Source organism: Octopus sinensis, linkage group LG14 (assembly GCF_006345805.1).
Source record: "Octopus sinensis linkage group LG14, ASM634580v1, whole genome shotgun sequence".
Lineage (NCBI taxonomy): Eukaryota > Metazoa > Mollusca > Cephalopoda > Octopoda > Octopodidae > Octopus > Octopus sinensis.
The window spans coordinates 45808724-45825891 of NC_043010.1; the positions used below are offsets into that span (position 1 = coordinate 45808724).

At 35.1% G+C, this 17168-nt stretch overlaps 1 protein-coding gene across 1 annotated transcript in view; it reads left to right on the forward strand.

Moving 5' to 3' along the window:
- LOC115219335 (disintegrin and metalloproteinase domain-containing protein 12-like) overlaps window positions 1-17168 on the forward strand; it is a 58615-nt gene that overhangs the window by 15504 nt on the left and 25943 nt on the right. Inside the window, 6 exon segments of the mRNA XM_029789496.1 lie at window positions 158-240; window positions 5183-5298; window positions 10381-10448; window positions 12354-12437; window positions 14466-14528; window positions 16565-16743. Coding sequence (XP_029645356.1) covers window positions 158-240; window positions 5183-5298; window positions 10381-10448; window positions 12354-12437; window positions 14466-14528; window positions 16565-16743 — 593 coding nt within the window.

The window sequence follows — 17168 nt, forward strand, 5'->3', positions numbered from 1 at the left end:
TGATGAAATGTTTCTAATTTTTCTATTTGATGTTCTTCCTACAACTAACCACTCAACTTGAAGCCTCATCTCTATAATCTTTTCCATTTAGAGAAATAAAAATGAGTATAACATGAAAAACTTCTCTGCTTACACTTAGATTAATTATTCTTTTCAGTATGCTCAACATTGCTACTACAATGGTCATATTGAAGGAGACCCTTATTCCATTGCTGCTGTCAGTACTTGTGATGGCATCAGGTAATTTTTATTGTTGTTGTTGTTATTATTATTATTATTGTTGTTGTTATTGTTATATTGACTTGTTACAAGACAAATGGAGAATAGATATTAAGCAAAATGATATGATGATACGTGTGTGTGTATCTATCTATCTATCTATCTATCTCTCTCTCTCTCACTATATATATATATATATATGTGTGTGTGTGTGTGTGTATGTATGTATGTGTGTGTGTGTGTTTATATGTATATATACTTTCATATAGATATGTAAATTATGAGTCTATATGATTGTGTACAGTTAAATATATGTCATCGTTGATTTTTATGTCTTATTTTTGTATTTTTTGCTATTTTACAATTATATATATTGTGATAAAACAAGTACTTTCATGCTTACTGCAGTCTTCAGGTTATATAGTGGTAGAATTAACCAACAGTTATGTTTCATAATTGATAACGGTAGTGGAATCCTTGAATGTATGTGTGTGTATCCACACACATACACATGCACACACACACACACATACATATATGCATGCGCGTGCACACACACACATGAAAATAATGGTACAAAATTGTTTTCATGCAACAAATGTCTCTACATAACAGTATAAGAGTTTACTGTAAAAATATTAGTGTTGCAAGGCAAGTTTTTTGCACACACACACATGCACATGCGTGTACACATACACACACTCACACACACACACACACACACACACACACACACACACACACACACACACACACACACACACAAAGAGAGAAAATAACATATTACTGAAAAGACTGTTTAGATATAAAAAAGTTTTTCTGAATATATTTTTTTGTGTAAGCTGTAACCAAAAGAGGTTTTGCAAATGAAGGAAGATCCCATTTTCCTGACCAGTTTCACCAACTTCAGCATTACATCATTTAAAATATGTTTTACAAAGGAATTTTAGATCATGTGATGAGAATATATGTATATGCATATATATATATGTATGCACATATACACATGTATACGTTGCATATATATCTCTATCTATATATATATCTATAATTTATATATATTGAATATAGGCATATGTTTGTGTGGGTGTATGTGTGTGTATATATATATAGGTGTAGGAGTGGCTGTGTAGTAAGTAGATTGCTTACGAACCACATGGTTCCAGGTTCAGTCCCACTGCGTGGCACCTTGGGCAAGTGTCTTCTACTATAGCCTCGGGCTGACCAAAGCCTTGTGAGTGAATTAGGTTGACGGAAACTGAAAGAAGCCCGTCGTATATATGTGTATATATATATATATATATATATATATATATATGTATGTGTGTGTATATGTTTGTGTGTCTATGTTTGCCTTCCCCCCTCCACATCGCTTGACAATCGATGCTGGTGTGTTTACGTCCCCTTAACTTAGCGACTCGGCAAAAGAGACCGATAGAATAAGTACTAGGCTTACAAAGAATAAGTCCTGGGGTCGGTTTGCTCGACTAAAGGCGGTGCTCCAGCATGGCCACAGTTACATGACTGAAACAAGTAAACGAGTATATGTATGTATGTATAAAGAGTAACAAGACAGCACCTTCAAAACTAGATTGCTTGAGATGACTGCATGAGACTTGGCAAGAAATTCCACAAGAGTATATTTGTCATCTGATAGGGTCCTTGCATTGAAAAATACAAAGGGCATGTCTACTAAATATAAAATGTTCACATTATGACAATTAATTAATAATTAATTATTTCAGAGGAAATAAATTTTGATGATTATAAGGGTTTCTACTTACTGCTGTCATTTCTGCATATCTGTATATGTGTATGAGCGTGTATATATTTATGTATATCATATATATATATATATATATTTCTTTACTACCCACAAGGGGCCAAACACAGAGGAGACAAACAAGGACAGACAAAGGGATTAAGTCAATTACATCGACCCCAGTGCATAACTGGTACTTAATTTATCGACCCCGGAAGGATGAAAGGCAAAGTCGACCTCGGCGGAATTTGAACTCGGAACGTAACGGCAGACGAAATACGGCAACGCATTTCGCCCGGCGTGCTAACGTTTCTGCCAGCTCGCCGCCTTATATCATATATATATATATACATATATAATGTTTTACATATATATAAGTATATTCTACAGTTGGATGCCCTTCCTAACGCCTTTACCTGTATATATATATATATATATATATATATATATATGCAGGTACAGGTGTGGCTGTGTGGTAATTCCAGGTTCAATTCCACTACATGTCACCCTGAGCAAGTGTCTTTTACTACTATAGCCTTGGTCCAACGAAAGCCTTGTGAGAGGATTTGGTAGATGGAAACTGAAACTGATCGTATATATATATATATATATATTTGTGTATATCTATGTGGGGGGGGGGGTCTCTCCCCCCCCCATCACTGCTTGACAGCCAGTGTTGGTGTGTTTATGTCTCCCTAACTTAGCAGTTCAGTAAAAGAGACCAACAGAATGAGTAGTAGGCTTAAAAAATAAGTCCTGGGGTTGATTTTTCCAACTAAAACCCAAGGCAATGCTCCAGCATGGCCACAGTCAAATGACGGAAACAAGTAAAATAAATGATAAAAAGTATATACATGTGTGTGTATCATCCACATTTTTTTAACATTCATTATTCATGCTGTTATGGGTCAGACAGAACTCATTAAGGTAAACATATATCATCATCATCATCATCATCACCATTATTGTTTATATATTTGTGTGTGCAGGATAGTGTGTACACACACACTCACAAATATATAAACAATGTACTCTAAAGTTGAATGTCTTCTGTTTTAAGGAAATGCCATTGTGTCTTATGTCTGAAATTAGCATTGTATATCTCACACACACACACATGTATACATATATGTATATAATTTAATTGGCAGCATCTTTAAAGTTTCTGTGGTTGTTGGCTTCATCTGACTGCTAAGTTTGACAAGGTCAACGACCGATAGAACTTCAATTTATTGAAAATGTCTTACTTTACTCCTCCTCCTCTTGTGAATCCTCCAGCTAGTTTATATTCACCGATTGTGTACTAATATATAAACTGCCTCTAACTACATGTATAATATATCTGATAATACTAATACTTCTGAGATTTATGTACATATAGTTTTACATTAATATAGTTATGTAACGTTTATTTCGCCTTCATATACATTTCATTTAGAATTGTTTTGTCAAACTTATAATAATTACCATAGATATAACACTCTGTGTGTGTGTGTGTGTGTGTTTAACTCTACTGGAAGAATATCAATTTATGAGGTTCCGTATTGCTACTTTTGCAGTACCTTTTCCATAGTCCCTAGTGCTGGTCCTTATTATATCCTGAAAATTCCATTCTGTTATATTAGAGATTTATTTGTTACGAATTTAATAGTTGAAGTTGTGCCCATTATTATGATTTCATGTTCTGTAAGCTTAATTTATTTCTCCATTTCCAAATCCTCCTAAAACTACATTGAAAATGGTGTAGATGTAGTTTTTATTATACGCTGTTATAATGGCTTTATTCCACTGAGACTCTTAGAGAAAGATTCAGAATACTGTAACATTCTGCTGTAATATTAGGAACAATTATGAATAGGAGTTTTGTATGTTGCTGAGACAGTGTTGTGGCTGTGATAGGTTCAGGCGTAGCTGTGTGGTTAAGATGTTTGTTTCCAAACTATGCAGTATTGGGTTCAGTCCCACTGTATGACACCTTGCGGAAGTGCCTTCTATTATATTCCCTGACTAAACAAAACCTTATGAGTGGATTTTATAAATGGAAACTGAAAGAAAGCCCCTTTGTGTGTTTGTAATATATGTGTGTGTGCATACTCATTTTGACATCACATGAGTAACAATTGTGATAAAGGCGGTATTCCAGCATGGTCACAGTCAAATGACTGAAATAAATAAAGCAATAAAGGACTAAATGCTATTGACAACAGAGTAACAATTGTTAGGAGGGGTTAGAAAGGTAATGGAGGAGGGTGAAACACTGTAACTCAATAAATTAAAAGAATTTTTTTTTTTAAATGTGAAAAAATTTGGAAAATTTTTTAGAAAATCTTTAAAAATTCCTAAAGTTACAGTATCTCCTAACCTTTTCTACTAACAGCATTACCCTGTTGTCTTAGTGTACTTATACTATAACCATGTTGCTTGAGATATGATAGCACATTATCAATTGTAAATGTGTATCACCCTTAATTCTCTTGAGCCACCTGGAACTCCTCCACATGAACATTTTCTGAAGGTAGGAGTTCCAATAATACTTCTAAGAAAATAAAATCCTCCTGAATTATTCAATGGGACAAGGTTGATTGTGGAGACATTACCACCTAATGTGACAGAAGCTACCATTAATGGATGTGTCTCTGGAGAAGAGGCTTTCATTCCAAAATTCCAATCAAACCAACAGACCTGCCATTTGAGTTCAAATGAACACAATTTCCAGTGCAACATTGCTTTGCAATAATCTATTAATAAAGCTCAAGGTCAGTCTTTGAAATCTACTGGCTTGCTTTTCTCATGGTCACTTTTATGTTGGTTGCTCCAGGGTAGGTAGTTTGTAAGACTTATTTGTCTCTGCTCCAAACCAGAAAACAAAGAGTGTTGTTTACCCAGAAGCTCTTACGTAATTTCCTTCATGTGTGGTAGAATTTATCTCCTTTCATAAAAGCGGTAAATTTTGTATTTTCGTTCATCATCATCATCATCATTATTATTTTTTATTTTTTAATTTTTTTTGTATTAGGAATTCAGAATTGATTTCCTAGTTAAAGAATAAATTGTATCCCAATTGAAGAACAAATTAAATTTAGAATGACAAATTTCTGTACAACATATTTTGCTTTTTCTTCCAATATATAAGGAAAAATTTCATTCCTGGGCAATACCGGGTGTCTCTGCTACTATACATGTATATATTACTTATTGCAGTGGCCTCATTATAAAAGACGATGGAATATATCACATTGAGCCAACTGGGAACAGTTTAGACCCAACACTACATTACTGGTACAAAAATATGACAGATGAAACAGCGTCACATTGTGGTAAGATCCTATATGTAATTTTTTTTTATTTTCATCATCATCATTACTATTCATATGCACTCAACAGATTAGACTGTTGGAAAAGAAAAGAATCCTTATGTCGGGCTATATCAAGTAGCCTTAGATGCCAATGAATCCTCCTATTGGCTTACAGTAAGTAACCTGAGATTCCAAGAACCCTCCTAAGTACCCTAGCTGTCCCTAATAACACTGTTTTGTACAGCTGTACTAAACTGGGTTTTATGCCTATTTCCTCAATCCATCTGTTCAGATCCTTAGGGATAGTTCCTAATGCACCTATAACTACTGGGATATATTTTACCCACACTTTCCATAGATTTTGTAATGCAATAGCTAGGTCCTAGTACTTTGCTATTTTTTGTATACTCTTCATATTAATTTTTCCATCATTTGTGACTATAAAGTCAGTTATCTGGCACTTTCTATTCTTTTTATCTGTTACTACCAAACCAGGCCTTCTACCTTCTATTACTCTGTCTGAAAGTTGACACACTCTTAGAGAAAGTTCATTCAACTTGGTACAATGAAACTATGGAGAAGGCCATGTAAGATGTCTGTGTGTGAGAGACAGAGAGACAATAAATGGTGTGTGTGCATCTTTTTCTCTCCTCCACTTTACAACTAGTGTTGGTTTGTTTACAACCTTGTAATTAAGCAGTTCAGTAAAAGGACATCAATAAAATAACAGACATTAAAAAAATATGCAATGGGTTCAATTTGTTCAACTAAGTCTTACAAAGGATGCCTCCATTAAGTCCAGCTCAATGACTAGACCATGTAAAAGAGTATCTATATTTACATTTTATTGTTTGCCCCCATACTGACCCTGACTGAGAAGACTTATGATCGAAGTCATTCCAGCTGAGACCATCCTGTTTATTTTTCTCATATAAGACATCAAGGTCTACACATCCAATGTGTTTATCCTCTCCTAAGATGGCAATGGGTGATGTAAGAGATATTTAACTACTAATTCTAATGGATCCAATGACCACACTGCAGGTCTTTCATAAGCTTAATTTCTATTTAAACATTAGAATGTTGAATTAGTTCTGCAAATTTTAGAGTTGAAGAAATTTATTGTTTTATGGTTTTATATACATATACGCTTCCTGTGAAGGTGCAGAACCTAGTGGTTAGGCCGTTGCACTCATGATTGCTAGATCTTGGATTCAGTTCCCAGATGTGGTTGTTGAAGACATTGTGTTCTTCAGCAAAACACTTCATTTCACATTGCTCCAGTCCCCCTTTCAGTCAAGGGGAAATGTTGGCCTGCTTGCCATAACAAGGCAAAAAGTGCATTGTGACCAGTGATATGTAACAATATCTGATAGTCTGGTCAGTTACATGATCACATTGTATACTTTCTAATTCAACTCCCTGATTTTGAAGTGTGGCACATATTCTCTTCAGGAAAAACACTGTGTCAAGTAGTGTAAAGTATTTGGGTTATAGTTAAGAGTGTACAACACAATGGCTATAGCAGAGTTTAGTCCTTTTGTTACTGTATTTAATTCGCAATGCTTTGTGTTTCTTTCAATTAATTTTTAATATAACAAAGAATTTAGTAAAATAGCATAGTTATCATTAAGCTAGTGTTAGGAACATAAATTGTGACTAAGGTTTGGTGGAAGATTTTAATTCAAAACTTATGAAAACAAGACATTGTACTACAGAGCCAGTTTCGGCTGGTTTGGTATCGGACGGGTTAAACTTATAAATTTCCAATCAGTATTCCAGTACAATATTCATAATCATTGTTGAGTTACTACAATCATTATGTCATATCCAGTTTTAAAATACTTGGAGCTGGCTGATCTCACACCTCCCAACAGCACTCGGGCGTCTTCAGCTAACTTGACTTTCCACCTCTCATCAACCTTGATGTATCCGACCTCCTCACACTCACACTGACCATTATGTCCAGTCCATTTCCTGCCTAGATATCAGCTTTCTGGAATCTTCTCCCCCCTCATATCTTTCCTGCAAGTGTTGACTCAGAACAGTTTAAGTGGAATATTAAAGACTCACCAGTCTTGAAGACCCTACAAAGGTCATGAGCAGTATCCTTCTACTTATCTCAACAAGTAAAAAAAAAATACTTGTAATGGTTGGGTGGATTTTCTCCAGCACTGTTTCTAACCACTTTGTCAACTGTATAAAATTTAGTTTCTTATGGTCAGCCTTTACTACTTCATTCCATGTTCTCAGATCTTCCTTGATTTTTATCTCCTGTAGGTTTCATTACCTAATTGGTCTCTATATCTATTATATAAAATCCGTTAGGTCTGTCTATGTGTGTGTCTTCTAGGATCTCGGGCATCCTCCATCTGATTGCGCTCAAATTTGATATGTAGATACCGATGGTATCAGGGCATGTATAAGTCTTGAAAAAATTACAAAAATCAATTCCAGATGAGAATGTAATCTATAAAGCATATTTGTGTGAATAAAATCGTTTTTCTTTGGAATAGAAAAAAAGGCTATCTTTATTTCTTCTTTTGCTGGTGTCTCAAATTTAGTTTGAATCAGTTTCTTAAAGGGGAGGCTTATGGGACAGTCAGACAAGTTGTTTTGAGAAAATTTGGTTTAAATGTTTGACAACTCAGCACTGTCCATTGGACAAGGGGCGTTTTGCTCGTGCTTTATATGTCCATACCATCTCAGACTTCTTTCTTGCATACTACATCTGATTTCTATTAAGCACATTTTTTATCTCGGCTCATTTGTGCTTCATTGTTCTTGCAAATTAACATTACACACTTTGTGAAGCGTTCTCATTTTCTTTCTAGACTTCACATTCAGTATTCACATTCAATGGCCTTGTTTCACCATCACGTAACATTGCACTTCATACCATCTATCAGACAATCTACTGTCCGTTTAGTGATGAATCCCTTTCTCTCCAGCAGAACTAATAAGCAGCTCCCTGAATGCATCTGGTTACTTCGTTTTTGGAACACCCACCTTCATTGCTAATTAGGTCATCAGGGTACAGAAACCATCAACTACTTCAAAGAACCCTCTAAGCATTTGAAGAAATATATATTTTATGAATACACTCTCTGCAAACTACTCCTGTACATCCACTTACACCTGAAGTCCATCTCTGTCAGCTTGCTTGTTGTCCGATTGCATCACTTGTGGATGTATTGTTTACATTTGGATACACTGTTTGACATCTCTCGCCTATTACTTTTCTGTTCATCAAATATGAACACTTCCCAAATAAGAAAATATCCTTGCCCTATTTTCTTCAAACTAAAACTTTCGTCCCTGTTTGGTCAATTTCAGGACTTTTTCATTCTAGATTTTGTATTCGTGTTTAGAATTTCTTTCTGAATTCTTGCAAGGGATGGTATTTTTCAAGGGACGTAACTCTTGACTTTTTTGTCATTTCATTCAGGAAATTTTTCAGCCAAAATATAAATATAAATACATGTTCAGTTCCAATTTTTATAAAAGGAGTAACTGATATGTGATTTCTTAAAATTGGAACACGTTAGTTGCTTATTATATCATGTCACAGCAAGATTTGAATTCAAAAACTACATGGACTAAATGTCTGGCAGTGTGGTATCTTGACTGTTATCAACATTTTTCTTTGGTGTTTGAACATTATATATAAAATTCTTCAAGAATATTAATTTAAAGTAATTTATTTATTTTCAATTAGTAGTAGTTATATGTATGTGTTTATGTGGTTTCTATAGCACAATAACATAATTTACTTTGTATAATGATTTTCCTTGTCCTCTATCTTTCACTTGTTTCAAATCATTGAATTGCAATCAAGGTGGGGCATTAGCTTCAAGAGTTTTCATTGAACAAATTGATCCTACTACTTGTCTTTTTTTTTCATCCTGGTGCTTATTCTATCAGCTTCTTCTGCCAAACTGCTAAGTTATAGGGACATAAACAAACCAACACCAGCTGTCAAGCAGTTGCAGGACAGACACACATACACATATACAAGTTTCTTTCAGTTTCTGCCTCTCAAGTCCATTCACAAGGCTTTGGTCATCCTGGGGCTATAATAGAAGTCCAAAGTGCCACACAGTGAGATTGAACCTGGAATCATGTAGTTGGGAAACAAATTTCTTACCACACTGCGACATCTGCATGATTCTTATACATTATCATCACCAATGGTGGTGCATCAGCATGGCCGCAGCTCTGAGCTGAAACAAGAAAAAGAAAAATATGATTTATTTTAATGCCCACTTTTCCATTCTGACAATAATTAGTTGCAACTGTTATACAAAACCAGCTAAAAAAGGGAGGCTCAATATTTTTTATAATTTACCCCTTCTCTTGTCTTTCAGTATTGGCTTTTGTTATGAATTAACTTCCATTGCCAATTCATACTGATCAGCTAAAAGACTCAACACATATCATTCTCCATATCTTTGTCATAGTCTCTATAGAAAGAGAAAATATTTGTTTTAGTTTTACAAAGCTTAACTGCAGTTAAATGAGCACATGACAGGAATTAATAGATGTTGATGCTAAGTGTGTGTGCTGTAAGCAAACCATAAGATGCAGTGTTTGATGTCACTTAATGTGCTATTAATAATATTGTTAAAGAGTAAGGCAGAAAGCTGGCAGACTCATTAGCATGCCAGACAAAATACTACAGTTAAACAAGCACTTAACAGGAATTAATAGAACTATTAGATGCAATGTTTGATATCACATTAATGTGTTGTTAATAATATTGTTAAAAAGTAAGGCAATCAGCTGGCAGATTCATTAGCATGTCAGGCAAAATGCTTAGCAGCATTTTGTTTCTCTTCACATTCTGAGTTCAAATGCTGTCAAGGTTGACTTAGTCTTTCGTCCTTTTGGAGTCGGTAAAATAAGTACCCGTTGAACACTGGGGTTGATGTAAGGGGCTTACCCCAGTTCCTTGAACATGCTGGAATTGTACCAAAATTTGAAACAAATAATGTTAAAAAAAAAACAAGATTTCTTAACTTTTATTCATCTCTGAACCATTCAGTCAATTATTATGTGATATTTTTTTGTTGACGTGTTTTTGTTATCTATCTTTAATTGCAGGTAATGATGCCCATGATTATGACCATAAAGATATTCATGAATTATTTTCAAGAAATCTCCTTAAACGGGTATGTTTAGTTGTTATTAAAAGTTTGCAACAATAGATATACATACCTTTTTAATCCTTTCCATTTTCAGAAGCTGAAAATCCTTTCAAATTATGAGCTCACATGTTTTTAATATTCTAAATTTATATTGTTGTTATTCTTGTATATCCCTCTAGCATTTAAACCAGCCTTATGCAGTCAGATCTGACCTCTCTCACCTACCTTACAATGTCATTCTAAAAGTAAACAATTACATCATTTGAAATCATGAAGCTACAGTGGTTAATTCAAAACATTGGGAATAAATAAGCATAACATTTGATACAGTCACCTGAATGTTAAAGGGATATGCAGCAGTAAATGAAGATATTTCTCTTTCTCTTTTACTTGTTTCAGTCATTTGACTGCAGCCATGCTGGAGCACCGCATTTAGTCGAGCAAATCAACCTCAGGACTTAATCTTTGGAAGCCTAGTACTTATTCTATCGGTCTCTTTTACCGAATCACTAATGTTAGGGGACATAAACACACTACCATCAGTTGTCATGCGATATTGGGGGGACAAACATATACACGTACATATATATATATATATATACATATATATGACAGGCTTCTTTCAGTTTCCGTCTACCAAATCCACTCATAAGGCTTTGGTTGGCTCGAGGCTATAGTAGAAGACACTTGCCCAAGGTGCCATGTAGTGGGAATGAACCCGGAACCATGTGATTGGTAAGCAAGCTACTTACAACACAACCACTCCTGCGCCTATATGAAAAACAATCACAAAATAATAATAGATAACCAAACTATCTTCAATTCAGTTTGTATGCCTGTCCTCACCTGTGGTCATGAATATTGGGTAATAACCAAAAGAACAAGGTCACAAATACAAGCAGCTGAAATGGGGTTCTTCCAGAGAGTCTCTGGAATAATGTTACTTGACAGGGTCTGTAGCTCAAAGATTAGAGAACCCCTTCAGGTCAAGATGCTACTTCTCTGCATTGAGAGGTCACAGCTCTAGTACAACAGACAGGCTGTTAGAATGTAGCAGGAAAGAATTGCAAAACAGATTCTTCAAGCTGAGTCAACTAGTAGGAGACCTAGAGGTAGACAAAAATGAAACATCATCATCACCATTGTCAACATTTAACGTCTGTTTTTTATGCTGGCATGGGTTGGACAGCTTGATAGTAACTGACAAGGCACCAGTTTCTGTAGTCTGTTTTGGTTTGGTTTCTGTGGCTGGATACCCTTCATAATGCCAACCACTGTACAGAGAGTAATGGGTGCTTTTTACGTGGCACCATCACTAGTGCTTTTTATGTGACAGCAGCACCCACATCCATAGTTTCAGTTCAGTCACACTTTGGAATCCAGCTGGAAAGTATTATAATGGTTGCTTCTGATAGGATCCTATATAGAAGATGCTTTCGGACTTTACCCTCACAACCCACCCAAGAATAGTGGGCAGAGAAGATGGATGGAATAATAAATATATTGTTTCGGTTTTCACCTTCAACTCTGAGACAAATGATTAGAGTTTCAATTATTGAGATATCAGTCCCTTTGGTAGGATACAAGTTTATTGCAGGTTTTACCCACAAAGTTACTTTAACTCATTACTGCTTGTTGAATAAAACGACTGTCAACTATACAATGCCCTTCTATTCATGAATTATACATCAAAAAGCTATTTGTTCATAGCAAACAGATTGAGTCATTGAAAATAAACCATCTTTCATTGCAACATTTAATACAAAACAAATTACCACCATCTCCAACTGCCACTCTCTTTGGATAATTAATATGATTATATCATATTACATTATATGTGTATATATAAACTCTTCACTTTCATTTTAAAGTTAATATTCCATATCTTGAAATTTAATGGCTAATTTTCTTCCTTACTATTTTGTACAGGTTCGCCGAAGCATCAGAGGACCATATGGGAGCAATAAAGACACAAGATATGTGGAGCTTTATCTTGTTGCTGATAGTGACACAGTAAGTGTTGTTGACACCCTTTGATTTTATGAGTATTTTTTTTTAATTAATTAATTACCTTTTTTAAAAAAAAAATAACAAAAATAGATGGAATGTAGCTCTGTTATGATATCTAACTGAAACATTATTTGATAGAAGACAGATTTCATATTGGAAAAACTCTGTCAGCACAGAGATATGTTGAGTGTTTGACTTGAAGGTTGCACAAATTTAAATCCAGCTACTTTTATATTCCATTATATCCCTCAGCTAGCCACAGTCTACCTTGCAGGAGAATAGCTATGAATCCTACAGTATTTTTCAGTGGTAATTATTTGCTAGATAATCCAAACTTAATTATAAATGCTACAATATAATGGGTTTTTTTTTTTTTACAAAAATTCCATAATTAAAACAAATGCTTGAATTTGCAGCCCTTCTCAGTAAATGGTTGCATTTTCTATTTTTAGAATATTGAGGTATTTCACTATATGTAAATATTGTTTTTGCTATTGTACTTTAGATGTGGAGGTGCGTGGCTTAGTGGTTAGGGTGTCAGCACCATTATCGTAAGATTGTGGTTTCGATTCCTGGACTGGGCGACGCGTTGTGTTCTTGAGCAAAACACTTCATTTCATGTTGCTCTAGTCCACTCAGCTGGCAAAACTGAGTAACGCTGCGATGGACTGGCATCCCATCCAGCTGGGGAACAGAAGCCGGGAAACCAGGCCCATGAGCCTGACTAGGCTTTAAAAGGGTGCATTTATTTATTTTATTGTACTTTAGAATTATAATGCTATGTAACTAAAGATAATCACCAGAATACAAGAACACTAGTGTGAGTTTGATTCAACTCATCTGTTTGTCAATTCAGTAAAAACTAAACATTAGGAATTTTAGGGAATGTTAAGAAGTAGAGTAACCTTAAATTTCAGATAGGGTTGCTCATCTTAGAGATTACTTGCTAGCTGATAAGGGTCTCTACATGGTTGCATAACCTGCTTGATGTAACAAAAAGCCCCTCTTAAATCACCAGCATCTTTAAAGAGAAAAAGGAGGAAACATTTAATATTGTAATCTGAGATGAAATGTGTTTGTAAAAACAGAAAGATCATGGCGTGATTTCCTTTGATCATAGGTAAAGCTCAATCAGGACCTTCCTAGGGTTAAATAACTACAACTACATATTTCTTTTCATGACATACAAACAATTCACCTTGCTTTTTACTTTTCTGTACTATCAATAATTTTTCCTCACTTCAATGATCCTACTGATTTTTTTCTTTAGTCTATTCCAAGTTAATCGTTGCAAATCTAATACTTCATATTATGACATTCTGAGAATTACTCAAAAATCAAAGCAAAAAAAAAACCACACATCTACATACACATATACTAGCACACACACACACACACACACACGAGCATAGGACTAATTCTCTGATAGTTTCAAGGTAGACCTTGAAGAGAGCTGGTGTGTCATTGATGAAGTCTTGAATAGCGATGAAAGGACTTTAGCAAACAAACAACCAATTGATTGTTTAACTAATACATTAAACAAATAATTGGTTAGTTTGTTGGTTAATTGATTGAAGGCGGCAAGCTGGCAGAAGCGTTAGCATGCCAGGCGAAATGCTTAGCAGTATTTCATCTGTCTTTATGTTCTGAGTTCAAATTCTGCCACGGTCGACTTTGTCTATCATCCTCTCGGAGTCGATAAATTAAGTACCAGTTGTGTGCTGAGGTTGATCTAACTGACTGGCCCCTTCCTGCCAAATTTCGTGCCTTGTGCCTAGAGTAGAAATGAATAGTTAACTGATTGACTAACAATAAGAAAATGATATTGAACCAGTGTGTGTTTATTATTATTGACAAAATGACCCTTCCAAACCACAACATTTGAAAGAACATATCGGGAAACAGTTCACATGTATAATTCATTTTCAGAAAGACAAGAAATTATTTATTATGAACTACTGTTGAAATTATTTCATTTTTTAGTTCTTCACTTGACGTATATAATATCTTTTAAAATATTTTCATTTTCAGCACAATCAACACAAAGACAAAATGGAAAGAAGATTAATCAATATTGCAAACACAGTGAACATGGTAAGTATTCTTCCATTGTTTGATGTTGATATTATTATATATATTTTGGTATATTTCTCACATTCAAACAACAGCAACCACTACAAATTGTTTTGTTTGTAACTGAAAGAATTTAAGATGATTCATCTTTACAAATTTGCCTGGGACTGCGAATAGAGCTAGACATTTGAAATACATACATACACACACATACACATGCACATACAAAATCTGTCTAACAGATGAAAAACAAAAGGTTTCCACAAATTTGTGGGTATTAGAAATGTTTCAGAGCAAATAGAATGTGTTTGCATTGTGTGTGTGAGAGAGACAGAGATATATTCTAACAGAAAGGACAAAGACAATGAGAGATTGTCCACATTGTCAAAGCACTCAACTCATTAAATGGGATATTATTTACTCTTTACAAATCAAGTGACAGCAGTAGAGATTAACTTAAGCTTTATACATTTAGTGCCTTTGTACTTGTAATATTCCTGTAACCTAGGACCCAGTTATTACCACAAAGATTTCAACTGATTTCTTCTGAAAGTGCCATCTGATTCTATAATCTACAGAAGAAAGCAGTCAACTCTCTATCATATCATAATCTCCAAAAGAATGTGTTAAACAGTGGCATATGGTGGTTGTTGTATTAAGTGTGCTGCCACACCCAATGAATTTTCCACTTTTGATGGGTGTGCAGCACACACCTAGCACACCTGGAATATACGCCCCTGGTGTTAAACAAGATGTACTCATCATCACCATCATTCAGCATCTGTTTTCCATACTGGCATGAGTTAGACAGTTTGAGTGGAACTGGTAATCTGGAGGACTGCACCAGGCTCCAATCTGTTTTGGCTTGGTTTCTGTGACTGGATGCTCTTCCTAATGCCAACCACTCCACAGAGTGTCACCAGCACAGGTAGATTTCACATGTCACTGGCACAGGTGCCTTTCATATGTCACAAGCACAGGTGCCTTTTACATGTCACTGGCACAGGTGCCTTTTTATGTGCCACTGATATGGGTGCCTTTTACATATCACCAGCACAAGTGCCTCTTACGTATCACTGGCATGGGTACCTTTTTTGTGTCACCTGTACTGGTTGCAACTACGATTTCACTAAGCTTGATGTGTCTTCTCAAGCCCAGCAAATCCCCAGCAGCTGTACCCTTTCTTTGGTGGATTCCATAAAGAACCAGTCTATTTATGCAGACTTGTCTTGTTTCTGTTTTAGACATTATAAACTTTTCAAACCAAATATGGAGTTGCTGCATAGTCACACAACCTGCTAAAAATTACAGCTAAATTTCCTTCAAATAACACAGCATTTTAGAAAAGAAAGGCACATTAAATTATGTTGTTCTAGGTGCACTACAACTGACCACAACTAACATGGGGTTAAACACCAACAATGAACTGGTTCTTAGTGATTATCTTTCTTAATAGGAGAATAAAAGTCTTAGTCAATAAGGGAAGTGCAAAAACAAAGTGAGAAACAAAAGAAGGAAAAGATCAAATTAATAGTATAAAATTAGAGAAAGTAAGAGAATACTGGTAAAGAAAACAATTCAATGGGAGACGTCTAATTGAGGTCACACTCTTGATTTTTTTGCTGCTGCCACATTAAAAGCACTGGTGCTGATCCCACATAAAAAGCACCCATTTCACTCTTTAAAGTAGTTGGTGTTAGGAAGGACATCCAGCCATAGAAACCATACCAGAACAGACAATGGAGCCTGGTGCAGCCTCCACACTTAACAGCTCCTGTCAAACCATCCAAAGTATGCACACACAAGTTAAATGATGGTGATGGTGGTAGTTTCTTCTTTAATGATTTGTGGAAGATAATTTCCGAAGCACAATGGGTGCTGGGATGGAGAAATTGATTGAAAGATTTTAGCTCATCACCATTGTTAGGCTGAACTTTCAGGTCAGCAAATCTTGTTTTTAAATAGTTGCCTTTGAAATCAAGGCATACAAGTATTTTTATGTAATCATAAGTGAAATGTTTACTGACATAAATAAGTTCTTGCTATTTTCATTTTAGATATATCGGCCCTTAAATCTTTACATTGGCCTTGTTGGTGTTGAGATTTGGAGAGACCCATCAAATATACCTATTAACATTGAGCGTGGAGATCCTCAGGAAACCCTTACGAGGTTCTTACATTACCGCCAACAACGAATAAACCCAGTTCAATTGAACGACAATGCACAGTTGCTAGTGTAAGTTATCTTCATTTGTCTAGTTTTTTTTTTCTATTGCCTTTTTTTTTTATACTTATTTCAGTCATTGGGCTGCAATCATTTCTGGGGCACCACCTTGAAGGGTTTTGGATGAACAGATCAACCCCAGTAAACACTTTATTAGAGTCTTTTGATGATATTATGATAGTTTTCAGTTCTGTTTTATGACCATTTTCCTTCTAAAGGTTTCAGTCAAAGGAAGTTGTTTACTTGGAATTTTAATGATTTCTCTTAGCTTGATTTTAAGTCACTAACCTCTTGATCTTATTACTGCCAACCCATTAGTTTCTTGGGAAGTGAATATTCATTTCTTTTTTTGCAACTTGATAGCTTGAAAAGAAGGATACAATGTTCCATAATAGTACAAAATACCTTGCCTCTTTCACTAAGGGTCAAGGAATTTT